General features: G+C 34.5%; 1 protein-coding gene across 20 annotated transcripts in view; it reads right to left on the reverse strand.

Moving 5' to 3' along the window:
• Nucleotides 1-5,137: 5,137 nt before the first annotated feature.
• The window catches only part of mamo (maternal gene required for meiosis), a 144,366-nt gene continuing 123,468 nt past the window's right edge, over nt 5,138-26,035 (reverse strand). For all 20 annotated transcript variants that reach the window (XM_077442774.1, XM_077442736.1, XM_077442742.1 and 17 more), the window contains 5 exons: nt 24,808-24,968; nt 22,443-23,148; nt 21,113-21,267; nt 20,925-21,017; nt 5,138-7,337 (listed from right to left, as the gene is read on the reverse strand). In XM_077442774.1, coding sequence (XP_077298900.1) covers nt 6,060-7,337; nt 20,925-21,017; nt 21,113-21,267; nt 22,443-23,148; nt 24,808-24,948 — 2,373 coding nt within the window. In that variant the 5' untranslated portion in view covers nt 24,949-24,968 and the 3' untranslated portion in view covers nt 5,138-6,059. The remainder of the gene's footprint in view (nt 7,338-20,924; nt 21,018-21,112; nt 21,268-22,442; nt 23,149-24,807; nt 24,969-26,035) is intronic.

Raw genomic sequence — 26,035 nt, forward strand, 5'->3', positions numbered from 1 at the left:
ATTCAGTCTAACTCCTTAGAATGGGCTCACTCGCGAACTCACCATCAATACTTCAAATCAATATTATACTATAAAAAAATAACTCGAATTAACTATAAACGATCGAAAACATTCCGTAAACCAAAAAAAAAAATAGGATACAAATATACGATAGAATTAAATGATATTTGCAAAATTGTAGTGTCCTGTTGAGCCCATTGCTAAATATCACAATCTGTATCAATCACTAGTCAATTTAATGTAGTGATTACAATCTCGGTCAAAAAAATGGTAAACCTTACAATATTGAATTGCGAAGAAGACACGTTTTACCAAAAAAGAATAAAAATTGTGTATATATACAGGTGAGATGCTGAATCCATATATGTATATAGGTATATATTAAATAATTTTACTATACAATCTTGACAGTCTAATATTATTATATACAGATATATGCAGTGCCGGTTTTAGGGGAGGGGGGGGCTGGGTCAGGCCACGCCCGAGGGCGCCAAATAAGTTAGGGCGCCGAACGATGCACCAAAGGTGCTTTAAAATTTAAAATTAGAGCGCCAAAGGCGAAAGTTCTTTCTAAGGGTGTTTAGAAAAAATTGCCCCAGGGCGCCATCGGGTGTAAGACCGGCACTGGATATATGTATAGTATATAATAATAATAGACTAACCTTCATTTGGCCCGACATGGGTAAGTCATGGCATCGTTGAGCTTATTAGTTTCATATTTAAGTCGTATCCCTGCTGGGTTTCTGCGACTAGTCCCAATTTAATATTTATAGAGACTTTAAAAGATACTGGACCCAATATATTATGTATTTATATATCATTATAGAGACGGCTTTATATATATGTATATATAAAAAAATTTATTTAGACATCGAAAACGTTGAAATATTTTTTATATATGTATACATTTTAAAATTCTATTTATATTATATTTACTGGCATTTATAATATATTCAAATATTTTACACATCATTTAATGTTTTATTTAAATTCACTTAAAAAAAATAATGTCCAGCAAAATATTAATGTATTCAAAGGAGATTCAATTTGAAAGCTACATGTATTATTATTTTAAAAATTATAATAATTGGTGGAAATGGAAAATTTATAAGACGTACATAATTTAAGAATCACTGAGATCATATATAGTTCTATGAAACGTTTGAATTGTAAAAAAAATACACATTCATGAGATCAAATCAAATTAATTTAGTAATAAATTTATATCATACATGTATTAAATTTTGAAAATTATCTTAACTTAACAAAAAATCAACTGTTTCTTCAATTAAGCTTATTTAAAAAAAAATCAATAGGATATACATATATATATATATATATATATATATATATATATATATATATATATATATATATATATATATATATATATATATATATATATATATATATATATATATATAAAGTGCAACATGCATTGAGGCAATAATAATCATTATTGCATGACTTTTCGTTACATTTTGACTCGCACTTCTTTCATAAACTAACTACAAATTTAGAGCTACTATATTTTTGTGAACCTAATCCATGTCCTAATAAGACATTAGATATGATTCATAATCTATATAATGTACTTTTCATTATAAACATTCAGAAAATCAGTGACATACTTAACCTATATTTATATATATATATATACAAAACGTCGATAAAAAAATTGTATTTTAAGCATTTCATGCAAACGTGAATCGGGAATACATAGAATGACAAAAAGGACAAAAATCAACAGATGTGTAAAATCTGGAATAATTTATAATACACACACATATGTATATCTATCGAATATGGACAGCATCCCACCATATTTTCTGCTTATATAACTAATTTCACACCACAACATCAAATAACAACTACATATATTATTAACAGTCAACATCAATTAAATATACCACAATAATTATTTTATCTGCTTTTCGTTCAAAATTCGATGATCAATTTCTGTGTAGCTAATCTAGGTGCTTCAAGCTATCACAAAGTGTTTTTATTTATTTATTTGATATTAAAATATATTTTCACACATAGGAAGTGGAATAATTAAAGGATTGTGTTTATAATTATCGCTTTTCATATATATATATTTATTTATAATAATATATCTAAATTACCTTATGATTTATAGAAGAGAATAATTGAACATAGCATTAGCATAAGAGCTCGAAAGTTGACTCTTTATGCATTTGCCTCGAATCCAATTGAGAATTGTCAATACGACCCATTCTTAATAAATGACAAGCAAAGTATTGACTATAAATTTTTGTTATAAATATCGGCTCAGCCAATTTTACAATTCACTATAACTACAAATGTTGATGTTCTTTGCAAAAAAATATATGGTAAAACAATAAAAATAATTAACATCAAAATATAAAATCATACAAAACACAATAAGTAATATATGTTATAAAAATTAACACGTCAATTCACCGAAGATTAAAAATATGCACACAAAATACAATAAATAATATCAAACATATAGATGACCCTGCATTGCCTTTTCCTTTAGTTAATTTTGTCAATATTTGAAGTCTTAAAAAATGAGACTTGAGTGTGTGAAATAATTTTTAAATCTGGGAACAAGTTGTGTCACAAAGTCATAACTCTTTCAAAATTATTCCGTTTCATATTGGTAAAAATATCTGTACAATACTATTATATTATTTAATGAGGTGATCTGTAAGTTATATAGTTAACAAAAAAATTGAAAACTTAATGATGTGGAATAGTTTTTGGGAAACACTATATCGTGTTTAACATAGCAGTCTCACTTCTTGCCGTTTGTTACTCTTTAAACTCTAGATAGGAACAGAGAAAATACATTTCAATATCATCACATGTTATTTTACAATCATTTGACTATACTCATACAAGAATTAATTTAAGGCTAATATTCCAAATTACAACATCAGTCGTTACAATTCACAATTGTAAAGATATTAGAGGGATTCTTCGTACAAGTTAAGCAAAAGGAAGGATTCACTTGTGCTACACGGCCAGAGCGAGGGTCACGAGACTGAATTTCTATTATAAATATATGTATGATGATCATAAAAAATATGTCAAACGAAAGATCCATTCGGTGTATAATACAATTAGACGATAAGTGTTTTGAAAATGAACAGTCGACCAGTCGACTAGGTTTAATTGAAAAGTATCAAATTGAAACCAAACTACAAGGTCATTCTTTGAAGATAATGTTACCCAAGTGAGTTCGGCACATTGTCAAACATTATCCATCACTTTCCTTGGCATATTATCTGTCATAATATATCCGACAACGTGCTGAGATTTGTTTAATGTGCGTAATAGAATCAAAAAAATTGAAAAGTATCAAAATGAAACCAAACTACAAGGTCATTCTTAGAAGATAATGTTACCCAAGTGAGTTCAGCACATTGTCAAACATTATCCATCACTTTCTTTGGCATATTATCTGTCATAATATATCCGACAACGTGCTGAGATTTATTTAATGTGCGTAATAGAATCAAAAAAATTGAAAAGTATTAAAATGAAACCAAACTACAAGGTCATTCTTAGAAGATAATGTTACCCAAGTGAGTTCAGCACATTGTCAAACATTATCCATCACTTTCCTTGGCATATTATCTGTCATAATATATCCGACAACGTGCTGACATTTGTTTAATGTCCGGAAGGTATCATCAGAATGGTATTATCTTCAAAAATAGCTCGGTGGTACAATTCTTATTCAGTTCATTTTCAAATTACTAATCGTCTAATAACCTGTATAATATAATTCTAAAAATTAAACTCGTATCAACATATTTAAAACAGCTATTAAATTTGAAATAAAAAAAAGAGTAACAAAATACTGAACTACATATGAAGGGATCGGGGCAAGACAGTGTCAACCATCATTTTGGTCCAAATTTTCCTGAATCTTCTGAATCTGAATCTATGTAAATTAATCATTTTACATAGGATGGCATATTCAGTTCAATTTTGACCAAAATGATGGTTGACACTATCTTGCCCCTATGTAAATTAATAATTTTACATAGGATTGCATTTTCAGTTCAATTTTGACCAAAATGATGGTTGACACTATCTTGCCCCGAGCCCTCCATATGTTGTATGCTGTCTGATAAAAAAATTACATTTATTGTTGTATTTATATCTCTAAGTATAAACATGGCCTTCACAATTTTTGTGTTAAACGATAAAATTTGATTTAAAAAAATAATGTAAAGGTAAAAATGAAAACGTTTACCGTTTATTTTGATCTGTAAATGTGTATAATAGAATATAATAGTTTGATAGCTATGCTGAATGATAAACTATGATAAAAAAGACATATATAATATAATTGTAATCGAAGAACTGTGGATCTGTATATTATCACATTACTGGCAGTATGATTGTCGTAAAAAAAATATTTTGTGTAAATATCGTTCAGTAAAAACGCCCAGTGAAAAATAATATATAATATTTATATTTCCTATGAGTTATGAGATCCCTCGCTCACTTTTTTATTTACTATATACATATATGTACGTGATTAAATGTATGTATGTATGTATATATACAAATATAAAAATTAAAATGTCATGTGTGTGCACACGATATTTTTATCCTGTTCTCGAAAACAGTCAACTGTTTTGTTTGTATTAACATCAACAAGATAACATTTAGATCAAAATCACACTTATTAGGTAAAGTCATAAAATTATTACATCAATATACGTAATGAGGTACATCAATTTGGCACAGAGAGATTTTCTTATTCTAAAATATGTTTAAGTGTAAACGTAGATATATAATATATAATATATGTTTTAAATAATAAAATGTTTAAAATTTCCTATTCAAATATTTTCGATGTTTGATTGAAATCGTCGAATTGTATTTTTATTAAACTGTAAAAATCACAGCTCTGGTGAAAAAGTTCATTAAATTACATGTTTCTTTCTAATGAAAGGTGTATATTATATAATATATATATACGTGTAAGATAGAAAGAGAGAATATATACGTATAATAATATAATAATAATAAAAACATCAATTTAGACTAATTTTATATTCCGATAATGAAAATGTGACTGGTTTTTTTGCCAAATATGCCAAAATATTAGTAGTTTTTTTTTTTTGAAAAAAGCACCTAAACTAGCGAGAAGGAAATTCGAAACACCGATACAAATATTTTTAACAGACACCGAGTTTAATCTAAATATAGGCGACTTTTCTGACTATTAATTATTATTCTTTACCTACGATTTCTTATTTATCACCCGTTAATATTGCATTTGCGTCACTAATTCAAAAAATTCATATGTATATTGCAATGGTGGCAACATTTCACAGTTATTTTCTTTTTTTGTTTGATTTTTGTGCCTTTTTAAATTTGTCTAAAGCTAGCTTGTGGAATAAATTTTTAATTGTAAACATTCAATTTATGACAATGTCGAGGAATAATATGAAATTGTGCTTTTGAAAATTGTGGATAATAATTCTTTTTTTTTTTGATAATTCACTAGCTGTGTTTTTTTATTAAATAAAAAAACACCACTATAACATTAACATAATGTTAATCTTTAAAATTTAATAGAAAAATCTGTTTTTTTTTATACTATTGAAACAACCGACGGTGAGAATATAAGGCAACTTAAAATCAATTCGTGAACATTGTTTACTGTATATATATCAAACATATCCCTTGTTTTTGTCACGATCATTATGACTCTATTATAAAGATATAGTAAAAAATATTTCAGGATTATTTGAACAATTTAAAAAATTGCTATCATTTTTGTATAAAATACCACACAACGCTGTGGCACAATTATCGATGACAGATTCAATTGACTTGTATATTCCCTAGCCTACTAAAAATAATCAAATCACATTCATATGCATGATCAATGTTGACAGCATTCGCTGCCCGGTTTGGATCTTCTAGTACTGAGCAAGTATCAATCTATTTGTTTCTCCGTTACCAACACATCCGCCGTACATCCAAAAGCACGACAGTTGACAATTTGAGATCCTTTCACGTCCAATGGGCTAATTTTGTTTCTATTAGCGAGGAGCGTTGTGAATGTGTGTCGTCAGGTGCTTCGACAGGTAGTCGGCACGAGCAAAACACTTTCCGCAAGCTTCGCAGTGGTACGGCCTCTCACCCGTGTGGATTCTGAGATGACGGGTTAAGTCACTCTTGCCACCGAAAGCCCTGCCGCAAAACAGACAAACGAAAGGTCTTTCGCCAGTGTGTTTGCGGACGTGCAACTTCAGGTTTTCTTTGGAACGGACACATTTGCCGCAGAACGGACATGCGAAACGACGCTCACGCTGCCGATCCAACGAGTCAGCTCTTAAATACCCTAACAGAGACGCTTCTGGGGAAGTCACACCTAATAATGACACAGTCCCTGCTGAGCTTGATTCGTGAGATACATCAACGGCACCGTGTTCACTACTGTCCGGTTTCAAGCCGCTGCCTCCGGCTCCTTCAATATTTGAACTATCTGCTATGGAGCTGATGTTTGCAAATGAGACTTCTGGTTTTTTGGAAGTACCTTCAAGTGTTGCTTTTTTATCTGTTGTTTCTGAAGTGTCTTTCCCACTTATGCTCCCTCCTTCTACGGCTATGGTTTCTGTGGTGTTGTTTGTGGCTATTGAATCTACGGTGTCGTCTTGGTCGATGGTTGGAATTGACTTTTTTGAATCTATATCTGAATCGTCGGCGTCTGTTATTGAAGAGTCGCGTCTAAAGCTGGGCATCGTCAAGTCCATCTCTCCGGACCGACCCAGAAGACCTTCATTTGTGCTAGAAACATGATCGCTGGAGTCCAGAGCGCGTGGTTCGCCACCTTTGCCGTGAAGACGTTCCAAAGCATGGTTCAATCTGTGTTTTTTGAACGATTTTAAATACCTAAATTGCATTCCGCAAACGTCGCACGTGAAAAGCTTGTCGGCTGGCAGTCGGGCTCGGTGATTCTGTTCTCGGTGTTTAACGTAGGCCGACCGGTACCGATAGCTTTGTCCGCATTGTTCACAAACGAAAGGCTTCTCGTCTGGACCTGGTGGATGTTGGAGAGCAGCGTGACGTTCTAACAGCCAAGCTGAAGGGAACGCTGCAAAACAAGAGGGACATCGATGGTCGCGAATATTTGGCTCGTCCAAGTAAGGATATGAGTGACAGTGACGTGGTAGAGGTGGAGGTGGTAGGTGATGCAGACCACGAGCTGGCAGAAGATCTTGAAGAGCACGACGTTGAAGTAAAGCGAGCAGGGCAGCAGGCCAACTACCTAATGGTGTTCCACTCCGACTTGACCCAGGCGAGCTGTCCACCGTCAACTACATACATAAAACAAGAAGAAATTAGAACATATCATATATAAACATATTCTATACTATAAAATGAGCAATTCTAGTATGTTAATCAATTTTATTTTGGAAACAGGACCAAGGATTTTAATAAAATTAAATGAAAATATCATTTTTTTACCCAAAATGCTTGCTACTTTGGGAAAATTAATTTGTAAACATAAACAAAAGTCTGTTCTTGGACAAAATGAATTATAGTTAAATAAATAATTGTATCATTAATACATATTGAATAAAAAAAAGACAAGCAATTTATAAATAAATAGTACATGCATATAAGTTCTTAAGAAGTTTTATATTCCTCGGCTTCTTTACTGATATGCTCAGTCATTGAGATATTATAATTAGTATTAAATACAATAAGCGTAAGCTAAAAATATAAAAAAAAATAATAATACATAAACATTTTTTTATTATAAATGGAAAATAGAAATAAATTTGAAAATTTATGGTTTGTATAGCATTTATTTGTCAAAATTGTAGTTTTACAGCTATGATATGCACGTTTTTGTTTTGAAATTGTGTATAAACAAAATGAGGATGCAGTAAAATGGATAACGGAAGTTTGATATCTCACAATATATCCGTTAATAGAAATGAAAATTTAATTGACATTCAAGATATACAAATAACCCCTCGATCTGATATATTTTTAAACAATAAAATACATATAAAATACTGAGGAAAATATACATTTAGTATGACTCTCATGAAGTGTGTTCTTCATGTCTTTAAAAGATTCAGGTCTATGAGGTTTCAATGTATTGTTCCTACATGATTAAATTTTCAATTTAACAATCAAGGAAGGCTCTACATAAAACCTAATACAAAAAATATGCAATTGAACATCATTTTGCATTAAGAATATTTTAATATCATAAATTATTAATTGAATAACATTTGCAATCGTGATTTTAAAGACAATTAATAATATTGTAATACAGAATCGTCATCAAAACAAAGACAATGGTATAAAATTGTATTATTTTTCATGAACGAAATGTTTTGTTTTAAAATAAATATATATTTTATACATCTAATAAGCTACAACTATTGCTTTTTTCGATTTTGTTTATCAAATTTTAATTGAAGAATTATCAACACATATTTATTTCATATTATTATTAACCATTTAATACAAAATACATTTTTTGTGGATATGTATTTAAATTTGTTACGTATATATTAAACTTTGCAGTGTTTTACAAATCATATAAAAGGGAATTCAAAAGGAAATAGTATTAGAAATTCAAATTTGATATGTTTTATACTGATTTTAATTTTACTTTATAAATAAATAATAAAAAATTCAAATTTTCTGTGGGAAAAAATATAACGTTTAGTAAAATTTCATAAATGGAAATTAAATTACAATACACAATTATTTTTTTGAAAGTTTTTAATTTCGTTCACTACAATAATACTGAATTTTATTTAATTAATAAGTATAATGATTATTTGAATGGAATAGTTGAGATTTACTACATTTCATTTTCATTATAAAAATACTCGTTTCACTTTGAAAAACAGCTAAAATTTAACTTATTGAAAGAAACAATCCTCATAGACAATTTATTATATCATGATCAATGAATATAAAGAAATCTCAAGTTCTAAAGTTTTGGATGGAAAAGCTATTTATTTTTATATTTCTTGATTGTAGCCAATTTCGTTTTGAAGAAAAAATATTATCAACCGAAAATCAGATTGAAAAATTGGATTCGAACAAATCTCATATAAAACTAGCTATTCCGAAGAAAGCACACGGTTTAAGTGAATCAATTTGGTGGAGAAAAATCTATGGAAGCCAAATGCCATATCATATCTTATAACTTTACAATTTTTAACACGAGTATGTCATAATATTTTTATATCAATTGGTGATTAAATTTCGCTACTTAATACTTAACCGTGATTCGCAGCCTTCAAGTAAGTCTTATTTAGGCAAGAGGCACTCTAATTTATATATCGTGGTCGCAATAATACAAAAAAAAATGATTTGCACTACATATCTTTCTGCGTGTGATAATGCGGGTCGTGCAGATGAATGAGGATGGGGCAGGAAGAGGATGAGGACCCACGTACACGGTGAGGTGGAAACAATCAGACTATTAGAATCTTGGAAATGAACACTTTAATTGAGAATAGAACATTCACTTGTTAAATAAAACCAAACTACATAATGTCACTTATATATTATAGATAAGCTCCGCACATTATCAATCACTTTCCTTAGCACAATCTTTGAATATCTGCTCGGATGTGTTATCCTTCAACTTAAGTACCCAGGTATTTGAATCTCTTTACTCTTTCTATCAACACTCTCCATCCAAGGTTAGATTCCCGGTGTCTGTGTCTAATTAGATTCCCGGCGTCGGATAATTTACACGAAATTTTGTGCATTGTACATCCTCATGGTTGTTTACTACTCTGTTGTAAATGAAACTATTCAGAATGTCCAAAAACAGTCCAGAGATTATGCTGAGGAAAATGATTCTGTCCAATCAGGTGTATTGAGGTTTGCTTGATGTTCGGTAGATCTCATTTGAGTGATGTAATACTCAAAAAGTGAATTTGCGCCTTAATGCTATAGCATTGTAATGCTATTTCTATTTAATTTGATATTGAATATTTGATTTTCAATTAAAGTGTTCATTTTTAAGGTTCCAATAGTCAAATTGTTTATAACGACAGGTGTAGGCGCATCAGCATTACCCCAGCAGATAAGTACTAGACTGGTGTGAGTGAAAAAGTAGCACTAAGTGTATAATAAGTCCAAAAATGGCGGACAAATGTTAAGATTTGAATAACTGCACTTGAGGGGGTGGGGTCGGGTGATAGCGTCCACTGTAAAAACGATACACATTAATTAAAGAGAGGGGGCGGGGGATCCTATCGTTAAAACTATCTAATTATTTACAATTAAATTACGTATAAATATATCTATTTCATATGCTAATCATAAATAGTATCTCTGAGAGTTAGGAAACAAAATATTACTTTTTTTTTTTCATCAAAATGTGTGTATTTTTACGTTATAAAACTATTTTTTAATAAAAACTCGTACAAATATTGATAATTCGTCATTTATAATAATAATAATGTATTTTTTAATCATTTAGTTATTGCTATATTTTGTTGTAAATATTAATCTTTTCTTAAAATAAGGAGAGGAACATCAATAAAGGTGTCAGTATTGCTCTACAGTTTGGTAACGAGTCACTATACAGAGTCACTATGTAAATAAAATGAAACGGAGAGTGCAGCCCTTCAAATAACAACATTACTGGAGTTTGGAGTCTGTAGTGCCTGGCCCAAAGTGTTGCTCTACATTCGACGGAGTCAAATTTCACTCCTCCAAATATACAAAGTGTTCTCGATCGGCGGCAGATTCATCAGATTTTATATGTAAGGGGTCTCTAAATATTAAATTCATTTAAAAAATGTAAAGCTTGCATACTTAACTGTCTTTAATTATTATTATATATTGAATTGGATTTTATACTTTATGTCATTCCGTGTTGAACATGTCAAATTAGTAACAATTTTACAATATGTACATATTAGAATGGACTGACTTTGCTTAAGAGTTTTGATTTGATTTCAAAGTCTATGGTTGAACGGCTTATAGCTTGATTTTTACTTTTATTTTAGGGTTATTAAATAAGTATAAAAACTTAAATATGTATCTTATTTTAAAAGAATGCAATTTTTTGTCAAAGTTTTTTTCTACATTTTATATTACCAAAATGAAGAATTAGACGTGTGCTTATAAGAAAAAGGGGAAAAAAACAAAAAGTTTCAGCAAAGTGAGAATCACTCTAATATGTATGGGTAAAAAAATTGATAAAAATAATCAGACCCCACTGTATACATATAAATCCACCACTCTTTTGCAAAAAAAAAACGACTTTTTTGCCGTTTTTTTTTTTAATATTTCATAAGTACAAGTCTTAAAATAAAAGTTGCATAGTAATTTTTTTCTTTTAACTATGTAGAATTAGCATAAAAACTTTAAAAATCATGTTTCAAATTTAAGTGATGCAATTTTTAGTTGAAGCTATTTTTATATTCTTTGAATAAAAAAAAAGCCAATCAAACCCATTGAGGGTTGAAGTTTAATATCAATTTTTATGCTTATTTTACATCTTTAAAATAATAAAATTACACTGTAAGGCTTTGAATGCAAAGCTTGTACTCATTGAAATGCTAAAAATATAAATTTTCAGCAAAAGGGCGGGGGCCATTGTTCACGGTCAACACTGTAACGATGGCCATCATTATAAAAAGGACTCTTTTGTATAAAAACATTTGAAAATACGTTACACACTGTTTCACGAGTGATGCTGCTAAGGTAAGCTTATGAAAATATTTTATTATCATTTCACAATAGATTTTATAAGTGTAGCGGACTCAGCGTAAGGCGAGTCATAAGATTTTCCATGAGAAAAAAATCGAAAATCGAGGACAATTTTGGCATTCAGCAAGTCTAATAAAAACGTGATGACATTTTCGTATACCCCAAATCAAACAAACACTCAGATATGCCCAGTGGCGGTTTTAGAGGGGGGGCTAGGTCGGGCAGCGACCAAATAAGTTAGGGCGTCAAACGATGCGCCAAAGGCGCTTTAAAATTTAAAATTAGAGCGCCAAAAGCCATTCAAAATTTTAGATTAGAGCACCAAAGGCGAAAGTTCTTTCTAACGGTGGCACTGGCACTGGATATGCCACGTATGGAATTCGAAAAACATATTTTGACCCGATGGTAAGTGTAGGTCTGAAGACATATCTCTGCGTGTTGAAAAGTGATTTAATCATCTATTAATACACGTTTTTGGGTAATTTGGAATGTATAATAAAGTCAAATTTGAAAATGAATCGATTGGTTCTGATTTTGCCTGACCGATGTTTGAATGCCTATTATGTACACACTACTGTGAGAATATATTGATAATATGTTGTTGTCAATTGCCATTCATCTATGTATAATATAACATTTATTTTTAATAAAAAATCATGAAATAACAAAAGTAGTTGTGTTTACATTGTTGTAATAACCCCTACATGAATTTAATGTACACTTTTTAGATTCAAAGAAAAAACATCTACATCCTACAATTCACAATACAATACTGAAAATTCACACTTTGCCTACTAACAATTGTAATAAAAAATCCAAAAATAATCACAATTTGAGATCTAGAAATTTAACATTAAATACAATAATATTCTCCCAGATGTTGTAGCCTTATCAGGATATCACAGCCTTAAATATTCATTCAAAAGAATGATCAAATACCTTAACAGTCCATATTTACTTACGTATTGTATTTTGAATTGTCTTATTTCTAGCGTATTGTATATATATAAAAATTTAGAATATAGCTATTGCAAATATACTTTTCACAAAACACAAACACTATTCACTGAAGGGCGAAACGTCAAAGGACACAAATTAATTTTGTACTAGTTTCTTTTAAAAATAATTAAAAAACTTTTAATAAACTGACCTTTCAATTAAAAATACAGTTAAATTGAAATTATACTAATTACTTCGACATTCAGCGTATTCTATTTCACTATGTTTTATTTAAAATGGAAAGCGATTAAAATTGTAAAGGAAATATAAAATGATGTTTAGTTTTAAGGTTAAAAAAAAAAATGGCGGCAAATGGAATTTTTCATTTCAAAAACTTTATACGTTGGATAAAATAATAGTTTGTCATTATTACTAACAACTGTTTGAAACTACCTATGTATGTATTAAATATTTATTACAAATATGCACTTCATAAGTGACACAAGAGAAATTACAACAAAGTAAACACACTCACTGGATGATCAACATGCCCTAAATATCCTATAATGATTGCTAACGCACTTCTTTGATATCAAAACAATATTTTAAAAGTAACAAGTAAAAATTTCATATTGTTTAATTTATTACTTCTACTTTAATTTCATATATTCCGTTTGGCTTTGTCTATAGACAAAGTACTCAAAAGAAACAATCAAGTCTATGTTTAATCTCTTCATTTTTTTTCTACATTTGTATATAGTAATTATATAAGTTTTGATAAGAAATTTCACTATTTTCAATATAAACAATGTTAATATTTACAAATAACAGAGTCATGATATTTACTCGGCAGCGAAAGGTCAAACAGCTTCAAGCTTACTCTCAACCAGACACTCCAAATTTCAGCAACAAAATACATATTTATATTATATATATTCTATATATATATATTAATCTAGTAATACGCATTTTGTCATAAAAAAAAAGAAATATCATTAAAACTATATTTAATTTTATAATAAAAAAATATACACAAACGAGGAACAAATAAACTCACGTTATTTAAGTAATAGGATGATTTGGTAAATTTATTACCGCTAAATGAAAAGTTATGATGTGCATTATGTATGTATTTATGTTGGGTTTGGTGCAAACGATCGACAAGCGCCAGACAGACTGAACCACAGATTAACTGAATGGCTGCTTTAAACGCAATTCTCGACTTCACGAATGATAGATTGCACACCAGATGACGAGTAACCTTTTGATGTGCATTTTAAAATTGAGTTGGATCTTTCTGGCGAGTTTAATAAGGCAAAATTCAGAACTAAAGTATCAGGAGGACAGAACGTATACAGGGTAGGTGTATGTCGAGACTTCGGGTAGATTTCGCTTAGTGTAAGTGCGAGCAGTGCGCACGCATAAGGTACACCTGTCGTTAATCTGTGGTTCGATCTGTCTGGCGCTTGTCGATCGTTTGCACCGCATCGATTTATGTTACGCCATAATGAAAGAAATAAAAAAGCATACTTATGGTTTTGAACTATTCAAATATTAAATAAATGCGTAACGAAAAATAAGGGTTAATAATCTGATTGTTAATGTGAATAAAACAAAACAAAAATAAAATAAAAGTAAAACAGAAGTCACAAGACAGTTGCCATCTATAAAGACTAGAGACATTTCTCCATCCTTCTCAACCGTCTCATCATAAATATGAGATCTATCAACATACTTAATTATTTTAATTAATATATCACACTTTGAGATTTTTAAAATCTCATTAAACCCATTCAAAGCACCATGTGTCGGTCAAGAAGAGAACATTGAAAAAATCACACAACCGTAGTCGGAATCGATATCACGTTTTCTTTTGAATTCAACCGGATGGACATGAATGATTTTTGCGATGCAAACTTCTTGATGTAATAAATATATCATTCGGTAAGTAAATTTTCAAAACAATAAAAAGTATGAAAGCTTGGAAAGGTATAAGTTTATTGTGCCACCTTTGTATGCACTCGTTTCAGTTGCACTGAAATATCATCGGTTTTGATTTTTCTAAAACATTTTGTGATGTGATTTCTGTAACATTTTTTTTTGGAAAAAATCATGCGGAATTCTATTCAAATTCAACGCAAATCATTGAAAATTTTAAAATTGGCTCCAAAATTTTGTAAATAGTGACAGTATATTAACTTTAATATAAAGTTAACTAATTAAGTATCTTTAGAGAATCTTTGAAATCACACACAAAATAATTTTGAGGTTATGTCCAAAAACAATAAATAATATAGCAGGAATAATAAAATGGCAATGCAAAGTGACGGATTCAAATGGAAACTTTGATTATAAAACATTACTTTTTTTTTTAGATAAATTGTCATGGAAATTAAATTAAAATTCAAGCATTTATTCATTCATGAGAATGAATTCAAATTTACATTTTTAAAATCTGTATTTGTTAAAATTTGTATTGAAATCCATAATCAGAAGATGTTTTATTTTAATTATAACAAATTATATGTAAGTCAAAAATGTCTATTTATTTTTTTGATATTTTCAAAAAAATTTTTAGTTAATTTTTGTGATAGTCAATTAGTTTAAATAGCATGGTTTGTATTTGGCGTTTAACCAAGGGGCGGCTCGTGACTTTAAAAACAGGTATTTTTTCCAAAAAATCGAATTTAATATATTTTTTAGTAACATTTTATTCAAGAAAAATGCTTTATTTAGAAAATTATTGACTTCGTTAATGTGTTTTAAAAAAGTAAAATAGTAATGATAAAAAGGAAAGAATTGACACACTAGGATTGAAAAATTAAGTATTTTTCGAATCGTATATAAAATATAGACGATAGGGGCAGGCGTATTCTGCCCCAAAGAGACCTATATGCAGTGACAACTAAAAGTGACCCTCTGTATTCGGAAATACGGATCATTTTTCTCTGCCCCGACTGACTGTCTACACTCTACACCCAGTACCACTCGTAAATGCTAGAATAGTAGGCAAACCGAAGCTGGCTACCACGGGACCAAGGCAGATAAACGACTACCCCGAACTGAATAAAGGAACCAACAATGTAAAAAAATTCTTTTCTTTTCTGGTTAGGAGAAATTTATGTGGGGCAGTGCCCCGGTTGCTCTTAAATACGAGCCGCCCCTGATTTATGCTATACTTAATTACTTCAAATGTATTATAGTAATCAAATAAAGGAATTAATGTAATATATTTTATAACATACAGATCTTAAAACAGTAATTTTTAAAATGTAAACTAGCTGACATCATAGCGGTCCGTGTGATTTTTTTAAGCAACATAAGGGGAATATTGTTAATTTAATGGTTATATTCATTCTCATTAATGATTTTTTTTCTGTAGTACAGTTGAATTTATAATAATCAAAATGAATACCGAACTGCTTCCATTTAAACCGATCACTAGACATTGAATTTCAGCATGATAAATCAGATTACTTTGTGCTTAATTGGCATGCATTCTAAACATAATGAGAAAATATTGTTGACTTAAAGTCGACAATGAATTCGAATGACGAGAGTTTTCACTTTACTCGGTAATGTGACTCCAAGATCGTATCGATAATTATTATATCACAATGCATTAGATGAAAAATTATTATAAATACTCGATAAAGCATAAATATATGCACTCAATCGTATTAACACTCTCACACCCATTTGAAACAATCGATTTAACAACAACAACTAAAATGAAAAAAAAAAAACAAACAAAAAAAAACAATAAAATAAAAATAAAAACATTCATTCACTTTCGACCTACTTTCATGTAGGGCTTTTAGAACATATATGACCTTTAGCGTATAACATAATCGTTTGTCGGGGGAAAATTTAACAACGGTTTCAAGTCTAAAATATGCCTTATATCAATTATTAATCTTATCGTTTCAGATCACAGTTGCGCCTTTTTTTAAATAATTTAATCACATTCCAGGTCGCCGACCGCCGAACAGTTTTCCCGGCCGTCCTGTCACCAGAGCGTCAGACTTTTAGTCCATTCAACGCAAGCTGAGCAGGGGAGGGGCTTTGGCCGAACGCCGGCCTCTCATTGGTCCGCGATGACGCGGCCGATCGAGGTGACCAATGAGCGGACAGCGTTCGGTCGACGCGTCTCCTCTGGGTCAGTGTACGTCGAACGAAGTGATGTCGGTGATGTTTCACAGAAACGTCACACTACACGGTGTTGAACATGTGGTGGGCGATGGTGAGGGCGGGGAAGCGGGCGTGGCGGGGCGAACCCCACTCCTAATGGGGGCTCTCCTCCTCGGTGTCCACCGGACTCGGTGACAGAAACTTCCTTACGTATTTTGGGTAATGGGTCTTTTCGTGCGCTTTCAGTATCGTCGAACGTGAAAACGTCTTCCCGCAAAGGGCGCACCTGAATGGTCTTTCACCTGAAAATCAATCAAAATCTCAGTCTTGCCTTTACACATAAAAATATACCACAAAAAAGCCAGAACTTGTTGTAAAACGAATAAAACTTTCAGCTGCGGCGCATTTTTTTTATAAAATATATATTCAATATCCTACATTCAAAGATTATAAAATAATCTTTGAATGTAGGACGGTCCAGAAGAGGTTCAATAAGGAAGAACAATGCTAGACAACTCTTTTTCAACACCAAGCCTACAGATTGCAGGGAAATAACGTGGGCAATGGGAGTCAAAAATCCCCGAAGTTGATAATGAAAATTTCCATTAGTCAAAAACTGGGCGGATAGTCAGCGATCTTGATGCCTAAAGAGACCACCGGTCTGATGCAAAGACTCCCAGTTATGTGTTTAAAGAAGAAAACAGACCAAAATTGTGGTGCCTGTCTTTTCCATAAGCAAATTAGAAGAATTACATAAGATCCTCAAAAAAAAAAAGCAAACTAGCAGAGTATATAAAAGTTGTCGAGGAAGAACACTAGGTCACTACGATGAAGAGGTTGATTGGCATCCCCAGTGACACAATTAGGATCAAACGTACTTCGTAGAATAGAGATAGAGAGTAGACACTTGGGTCTAGAGATAAACAAAAATCCTATCGGTGACGGATTTGAGACTCTTAAAGTCCAACGTTCTAAAAAACTTGAGGAAGTCAAAAACTTTATCTACCTAGGTGCCTTGATCTCAAAGGAAGGAGGATGCCAGTAGGCGATGATCAGTTTGGTAAAAATATGGAGGAACCGCTCTATTATGAAAAAAACGGTGGTGTTCCGCGTTGCATTATATGGAGTCGAGACATGGACCCTGAAAAAGAGAGAAAGGAACATTCTGGATTCATTAGAGTGGTGCTGGAGACAGATGCGGCGCATACCATGGACCGCAAGACGCACGAACATATCCATCCTCAAAGAGCTAGCAGTCTCAGAGAAACTCTCCACAATATATAGAAAAAGAGTTCTTTCATACTTATGTCCAGGAAGAATGTGGAGAGTCTGGAATGCTGGAGGGAAGGCGAGCGAGAGGACGGTCACCCAAGAGATAATCTGATCAAATTAAGTAACTGGCGGGATTGTCCCTTAACGCTGTCTTTAACTTGGCACAGAATCGAAAGGAGTGGAGGTGGATCGTCAATCGTGTCCAAGATGACACTAATGACCACGACGCTCGGCATTGAGCAAATGAGACAAAATAAGAATAAAGAAGATGCACTTGTTTGTTTTTTATCAATTTTTATACCTATCAACCAGGTACCGGGCGACCGTTTGCCGTTGACTCGCTGGTCGTTCGGATGACCGGTGACCAAGTGCGTAAACATCCAACCAAGACTGTATAAAGTACAGTACTGGTCGACAGTGCGCAATAGGCCTTATCCGGCAGTTTGAGGTTGCACTCGCACCAGGCTGACAACTAGTTGCCTGTTCAGACATGTTGAGTAGAGTGATCCTAGTGGCAAGGGTAGCCACTAGGAGTGGTCATCAGATATGAACGGAGCGTTAAAGTTCTGGCTTTGAGGAGTAGGATGTGGAATGGAACTTACCGGTGTGTACGCGACAGTGATCCTTCATGTGATGTCGTAATTTGAAGGCTTTGCCGCAGAATTCGCACTTGAAAGGTCTGTCGCCAGTGTGCACGGGCAAGTGAGCAATCAGCGAGGAAACGTCGGGAAAGCTCTTGCCGCAGAACTTGCAGAGCACCACGTTGCCAGGCTCGAGGTGCGTCAGGTCAAGGTCGAGGGGCTCGTCGTGGGGCGCATAGGAGGGCGGGGGCGGCGGCGCCGCGTCCAACAGGGGCAGAGCACCCAGCGGAGGCAGCGGCAGCGCGCGCCCCAAAGCCTCCCGGTACTTGAGGGTCTCCAGCGAGTGCGACAGGATGTGCCTCGTCAGCTTGCTCTGGTGCGGGAATCCCGCGCCGCAGTACATGCACGGGAACACGCGGCCATCCCCCTGAGCATGAGCCGCCCCCGACAACGCCGCCCCCACCGCAGCCGCCCCCGCACCCTCAAACTCCTGCAACCACAAAAAAGAACATCAACTTCTTCTCTACCGCGCCCGCGCCCCGCCGCTCCACTCGAGACTACGTGCCCGACGGCCGCGCGCGCACCCTTACCCAGAAGTTGACGCTCATTTTTGTTTGGCAGCGGCGGGGTGCGGGGCGCAGCCCCACCGAATATATCAATTACATTTATACCGAACATACTATGTATCTCACACATCTCAAATAATACACGCAGATAATAATATAGAAAACAACCATGGCCAAAAAACGAAGGTCAACTTCTTGACAGCAAGGCATACTTAAAAAAAAATATATATATGTATATGTAAATACATATATAAATATACAATAAAACGATTAATACATAAGAAAAAAACATTGACGTTTCTGTACATACATACATACAATATATAAGCACATGCACTTTTATTTGCAACGCGGTAACATGCGGCAATACAACGACGTTAATAACGGGTTGACACCATGCGAGTTGCTTGGTGTCGGGTAACTTTGACGTTAGCCAGCCTTTACACGTGCAGGATGGATTAGACCGGCAGCCGCAACTGCACCGGCTACTAGTCACTGTGCTATATGGGTGGGTATGCAAAGTTTCCCACGGCCGGATGGATCAACTGGTTGTGGGCTCATCCGGGATGTGTGAAACATTGCATACCCACACATACAACACTGAGCCTAGTACCCGGCGCAGGCGCGGTGCCGATCTAATCCATCCTTCCCTTGTAAAGGCAGGCTTACTAGTAGCGTTAGAACGGGTGTTCCAACCGTTTTTGAACGCTGATATTCGACGCGAGAAAGGTGGATCGCGCTTAACTTTACTTCCGCGTTCAAAAACGGTTGGATCACCTGCTATCACGCTGCGAGTAACGTCCAAGCTACTTGCATCGTGTCAATCCGGTATACGATGTGTTTTCACACCATAAATCATCCAGACTTTCAATATATACAAATGAATATCTTAATATTGATATTTATAATGAAAAAAAATGGAACATTGGAAGATTTATAGCACGACGTGTGATGTCGCATCGTCACAGTGGAACCACATTAGAAAGTATGATTGAAAGACATTGTGACTACTTGTATCTATGAAGCGTATATAAACTTGGCTAGTGTCTGGATTGATTGCAACGAGTGTATATAATTTTTTTTCTCACAAACCGACCCGAATGAAATTCCGTGCAAAAACATGACGACTGCAACGAATGAAAAGCAACGGAATAGTTTTGCGTTAAGCGTGTACGTTCCATTTAAATATATGTAAGTAATTCAAAGTCGTCTAGACAGAGACAATTCATATTCAAACCAGGACTAAATTTGAATTTTCAAATATATTAAATTTATCATATGCACTACTTTACTTTATGTACCAATCTTGAATGCCATAAACGAATCAGCTGTTATTTTGGGTACGATTTTTCATATTTTTCTAAATTGACATCTATGGGACAGCCTGAGCTAACTATATTATATGTATGTTAATCTATGTCTTAGATATGATCAATATGCGTACAGAACGTTTCACATTTTTTTCCCAAGTTTAATAAAAGTTGCAAATTATAAAATAAATTTATAATTTGCACGATATTAGCAACTTGTTATATAATTCATACTCAAAACGATAAAACATTTAGATTTTTATAAAAAAATATGCGACTTATAGCGAATTAGTAAAAAAAATCAATAATATACTTACCGTGCATAATAAATAAATATATATTATTAATTTACAAAAAAAAAACAACAACATCAATGCATAAAAAGTGAAGTAACTCACCGACTCATGAAGAGAATGTTTGTATTCAGAGGAACTTTCACCGCAACTTTTATCATCGGGCATTCTATCCCAATCGACTTCCTTTTTCAAGGACTGAAAATTAGCAACGTTCAAATTCAGAACAAGGACATTGAGCCTAAGTACATAGACATGATACACACATATATACTTATATATAAATTTATTACCAGTGGCACTTGCTGAACTGGCGGAAGTCCCGATGGACCCGCTATTGGTTCTCCGCCTACTCCCGAAAGTCCAGAAAGCACCCCCAATCGCAGTTCCACAGGATTACACGACATCAGTGAATTATTGTTATTCGTACTTATACTCATATTTAAACCTGAAATCAAGTTTATGAAAAGCTTAATCAGGTAACTCTACTGGGATTTGTAAGACATACACATGTACTCCGAGACCGCTTCATAAAAATATCATTTTTACATGTGATTAGAAGAAGGATGGTGGGTAGATGGATAAAAGTCATCTTTTTTAAGGTAGCTCACTCTCAATTTTTGAAAAATGTGAGCAAAAAATAGCAAATATAACAGTAAGCAATTGCATCTTTTCGTGGAGCGGAGGTAGGTCCGGGTGAGATTGGGTGGCATGTGGTATTCCAGAGTATGTGAAATACAATGATGTAAGAAATATAGTGCTAGGTTGGAATGAATTCAAAGGCTGGTGATGATCTTCATATTCACTTTAAATTTTTTTAAGCTGTTAAAACAAGCATGAGCTTGTTTTATCCATCACTCACATCTGACATTACATCAGTGGAGGGAAGGAAGGAAGCACGTGAACTTATCGAGTAGATAGATGCACTTGAACTTATGCAAATAAGCTCTCAATAACTTTCATTTTTGAAACAATGTCGATTTTATGAAAAGGTTGCTTCCGTCATGCAAATGGTTGCTGCGAGCGTATGGGAGTTTCCGGCAAAAAGGCGACTTTGGATTATCATTAATCAGCCAAAACTTATCAAAATCACCCTAATTAAACTGTTATAGGTGACTAATGAGCGTCGTTTTTAACCTTTCCCTTACGGTGCCAAAAACATCCGCGCGCTCCGATGATATGTATTTTGTACACATAAATTGACGTAATTCGTAATTATATTACGGAGGAATACAAAAATTCAGAACCTCGTATCTATTACATTTCATATCGATATTCCCATTATTAGAGTCGAGTTGTAGTAAATACATATCACAGGGGAGGAAAGGTTAATATGGTAAAATCAAAACTTAAGATATATGAAAAACAAACTAATTGTTCGAAATTTTTGGCGAGATAAATCGATTGGTTGGAGGCACGGGACATTCTTTTGATACTGTCCGAGATCCACTAGATCTATCGTGGGAAATTTAAATTAATATTTTTCGTTGTGGGTATATACGTGAGCGATATTGACAAGCTAAAGTTGGTATGCAGATTCAGAGGGTCCTAATCATGGGTTAGGAAGCTCGCCTACTGACGCGAGGTTCAAATCGATTACAAAACATATTAATTTGATTATACCTATGTTATCACTATTTCCACAATTAGAATGTAATGAGGAGAGGTCGTCTTCCGGTGAGCTGGTCCGCATAACTTCGTCGGGTGGTTCCTCCTTCGCGCCCGGATCTCTGGCTGGAGGCTCGTGGTGCGATTCGTGCTTGATTTCGTGGCGCGACTCGTGTCGAGATTCGTGGCGGGATTCATGCCGAGATTCGTGGCGCGATTCGTGTCTGGTATCGTGACGCGCCTCGTGCCTCGACTCGTGCCGCAATTCGTGTTTTGGTTCGTGCCTGTGTTCGGTGCGCGTCTCGTGCCTCGAGGTCTCGTGCCTGGCCTCGTGACGCGGTCTCCGAACGTGGAGTAAGGGCGAAGTCCTCGGAGGGCTGGAGTCCTCCCGAATGGTCTCCTGGGGGGTTGCAGGCGTCGGTCTCGTCACAGCCAGGTCTTCAGGCTGCATCGCTGCTGCACTCTCGGCTCCCTCCACTTCCATCGCCGATGCTGAGTTCATGTTGGTCATCTCGGCGAGACCTTTGACCTTGAGACTTTCAGCAGTCTTCAGCAGCGCTGACAGTTGACAATACTCCACGTTCACTTCACCCTTGTACATGAACTCGACTAGTGTGCGGAGCTCAGAGAAGTGAACGTCCTTCAATATGACGATGGGATGTCGCGAGGGATGGTCGACGAACAGCGATTGGAAGAAGGAAGAGCACGCCGAAAGGACCACCTGGAAAAACACATTAAAGATAATTAAAATTTTGGACCAGATCACATGGTGGGCAGTCACAATTTGGACCAGATCACATGATCACTTAGGCCAGAGCCACGCAACCTTTTGGTATTCGTAGAAAACGTTGTTTACGACTCGTAGAGTTTGTTAGCTACGTACATACATACATATGTACTTAATCGGCAGTCGCTAGCTAGTCCCTACATACACAGATGACAAAACGTTAACTAATATCGGTTTTCTCCTTCACACGCGATCTCGCTCGTATACGTTAGATCAAAGTGGTGCGTACGGCACTAAAAGGGCTGCTAAATCATCAGGTTACGATGCTCTGGCTTAGACTATTGACAAAATTGAAAAATATACTCAAGTGTCAAGCTACTTAAATTTGAAGATTATGTAAGATTAAAACTTTGAATCCTAACACTTTCGACCTGGTACAATCCACACAGAAAGTCCACGACATTAATTTAGTAGTGTTAAGTAGACCGCACGCGGATCTGACTGTGATGATATTGAAACTCTTCGTTAGTTTTAACAAGAACATCCATACGAAGCACATTTTGATTGGTTTCCTTGTGCGACCTACCCTGCTTGTAACTTTTTTAAACTTAAACTAAAAAGGTGCTGAAGGCGATCAGGCAAAAATTGGAGAAAAATGAGGATGAATGCTGACAGAAAACAGTGGTGTGCTAAAGAAGAGGCACATACTCAAACAGAACTATGTAAGTTCAAAACAATGGACATTGTGTAATGTTCACCCAATTAAAAAGTACTGGAGGTTTGGAAAATGGGGCTACGTTCTACATTATTAAATTTAGGTTAGTGATCGGAGCACTAGTGTTAATTTTGTAAAAAAAAAATAGAAGTGGCTTAGGCGTCATGGTGTTGTAAGATTGCGGTATGGCTATCGCCATACTTAATTATTTTCTGCCACAGTCGTGCTAGGTGTTTGGTGTTCGATGTCTGTCTGATCAGCATTTGTTCATATTACTCACAATATGGGGAAGTGCATCGTTAAAAGTAGCACAATGCACATATGTGGGGATTGTGGCTGGACAGACTTGCATTAATGGCTGTTATGAACTAGTTCCCCCTCCATTCAGTGTAATTGCTCTATAAGGTGCAATGCTCACGCACGGTCAGACAGACACGTAGAAGTGGTCAACCGAGACACTTCTCTTAGACGAACTGAGCAATTCGGAAGAATAGACACGTGAAATCAGTCACTCGAGACCCACGAATACACACAGCAGTCGTCGGGACGCACCTTATGAAGCAACACATGAAAGTGTACTATTAAATTACAATTAAATATAAAACAAAAAGAAAGAAGGACGCATTTCATTTCATCGTTCTGGATCCCGAAAACAATCCTGATACAAGCCTGAACAAGGTCATTCGTACGGAGCCAAAGAGTGGCGAAAACTAATCAAGTATGGCGATAGCCATACCGCGATCTTACAATACTATGACGCCTAAGGCCACTCATACTATTATTATACTTCTCTGAAAAAACTACGTTTTTACATATTTTTTTTGCTCTTTTGCTTTGAACAGTAATGGAACGGTCTATTATTGTTTGCTATAGCCCCAACAACTATTCGATGGTTAGTTATTTTATATACATGTACATATTTTGATGTGGGTACTGACTTTGTGCGCCCTGATGGAAGCGCCTTCTGAGCAGGCGAGGGTAACGTCGACCAGACTCTCGTCCTGCAGCAGTTGACTAAACACTCCCAGCAAGTTGCTCTGATGATTGTTCCACCTTAGGCAGTAGTGCTCACTTCCCATGTCTGAGCTAGCTCCCGCCGCTGAAACGAAATTAGAAACACATATAATGAAAGAAGCTAAAGAAAAAGTTCTGGGATATAGCAGTGTAAGAAAAGTAAGATAGGAGATGGGTAGGGATGAACGGTAAACGGACTACTAGTCATATGTGAACCAGTCACAAGACAACCGGTCGCTCTAGATTGGTCACACGTGATCACCCGTCACACTAAAACTGGTCACGAGAAAACTGGTCACACCCGAAAATTAGTCACGAAAACTTGGTCACACCCAAAAATTCGACCAGTTTTTAATTTTTGGGTGTGACCAGTTTTCTCGTGACCAGTTTTAGTGTGACGGGTGATCACGTGTGACCAATCTAGAGCGACCGGTTCGCATTTGACTAGTAATCACAGAACCGGTGCCGTAGTCATAGTGAGGAATTATAACATGTGCTGGCAGATGATAGTCCATAGGTAAGTATCTGTTACGACATGTACAATTTTACAGCGATCCGCTTCTTTTGACAATTGTAATTTGTACCTCGTACAACAATGCAAATAAGTAGTCAACAGCCACAATGACAGATCAGTCATAAAAGTAGCAAAAACAAATAAACTTATCGTCTCGGAAACGAATTTGTAAAATAAATGACAGTGAGGTGACAATATGAAGTCAATATGTGACAGCCATACAAATTAAGATGAATTGAGTTGTCATTGTCTGTTTGGAAAATAAGCGTACACGCATTTTACTATCGAGTGATATCAGTAGGTATATTAAAATGGTTATTTCTTCGCACTGATGATTGTTCGTACATGCGTTACAGAGACAACGCGCATGCGCTGTGACACATGTAGGGTGACCGTACATCCCGTTTTGGCCGGAACAGTTCCTTTTATTATTATTTATTAGTAATAATTTAATTATTTATTACACGCCTATTATTAGCTTTCTTTCGCTTTTTCGTCTGACGATTTTTTTCTTCTTTGTGTTCGTCCTGTCGTTTTCGTAAAATTCACTGATACACAGAATTTAAAAGCAAAACACTTTGTGTTATTATTTTCATTATACTTATTTTAAAATAGCTGTAAAATACAACATTGTTTTG

Source organism: Arctopsyche grandis, chromosome 1 (assembly GCF_051622035.1).
Source record: "Arctopsyche grandis isolate Sample6627 chromosome 1, ASM5162203v2, whole genome shotgun sequence".
NCBI lineage: Eukaryota > Metazoa > Arthropoda > Insecta > Trichoptera > Hydropsychidae > Arctopsyche > Arctopsyche grandis.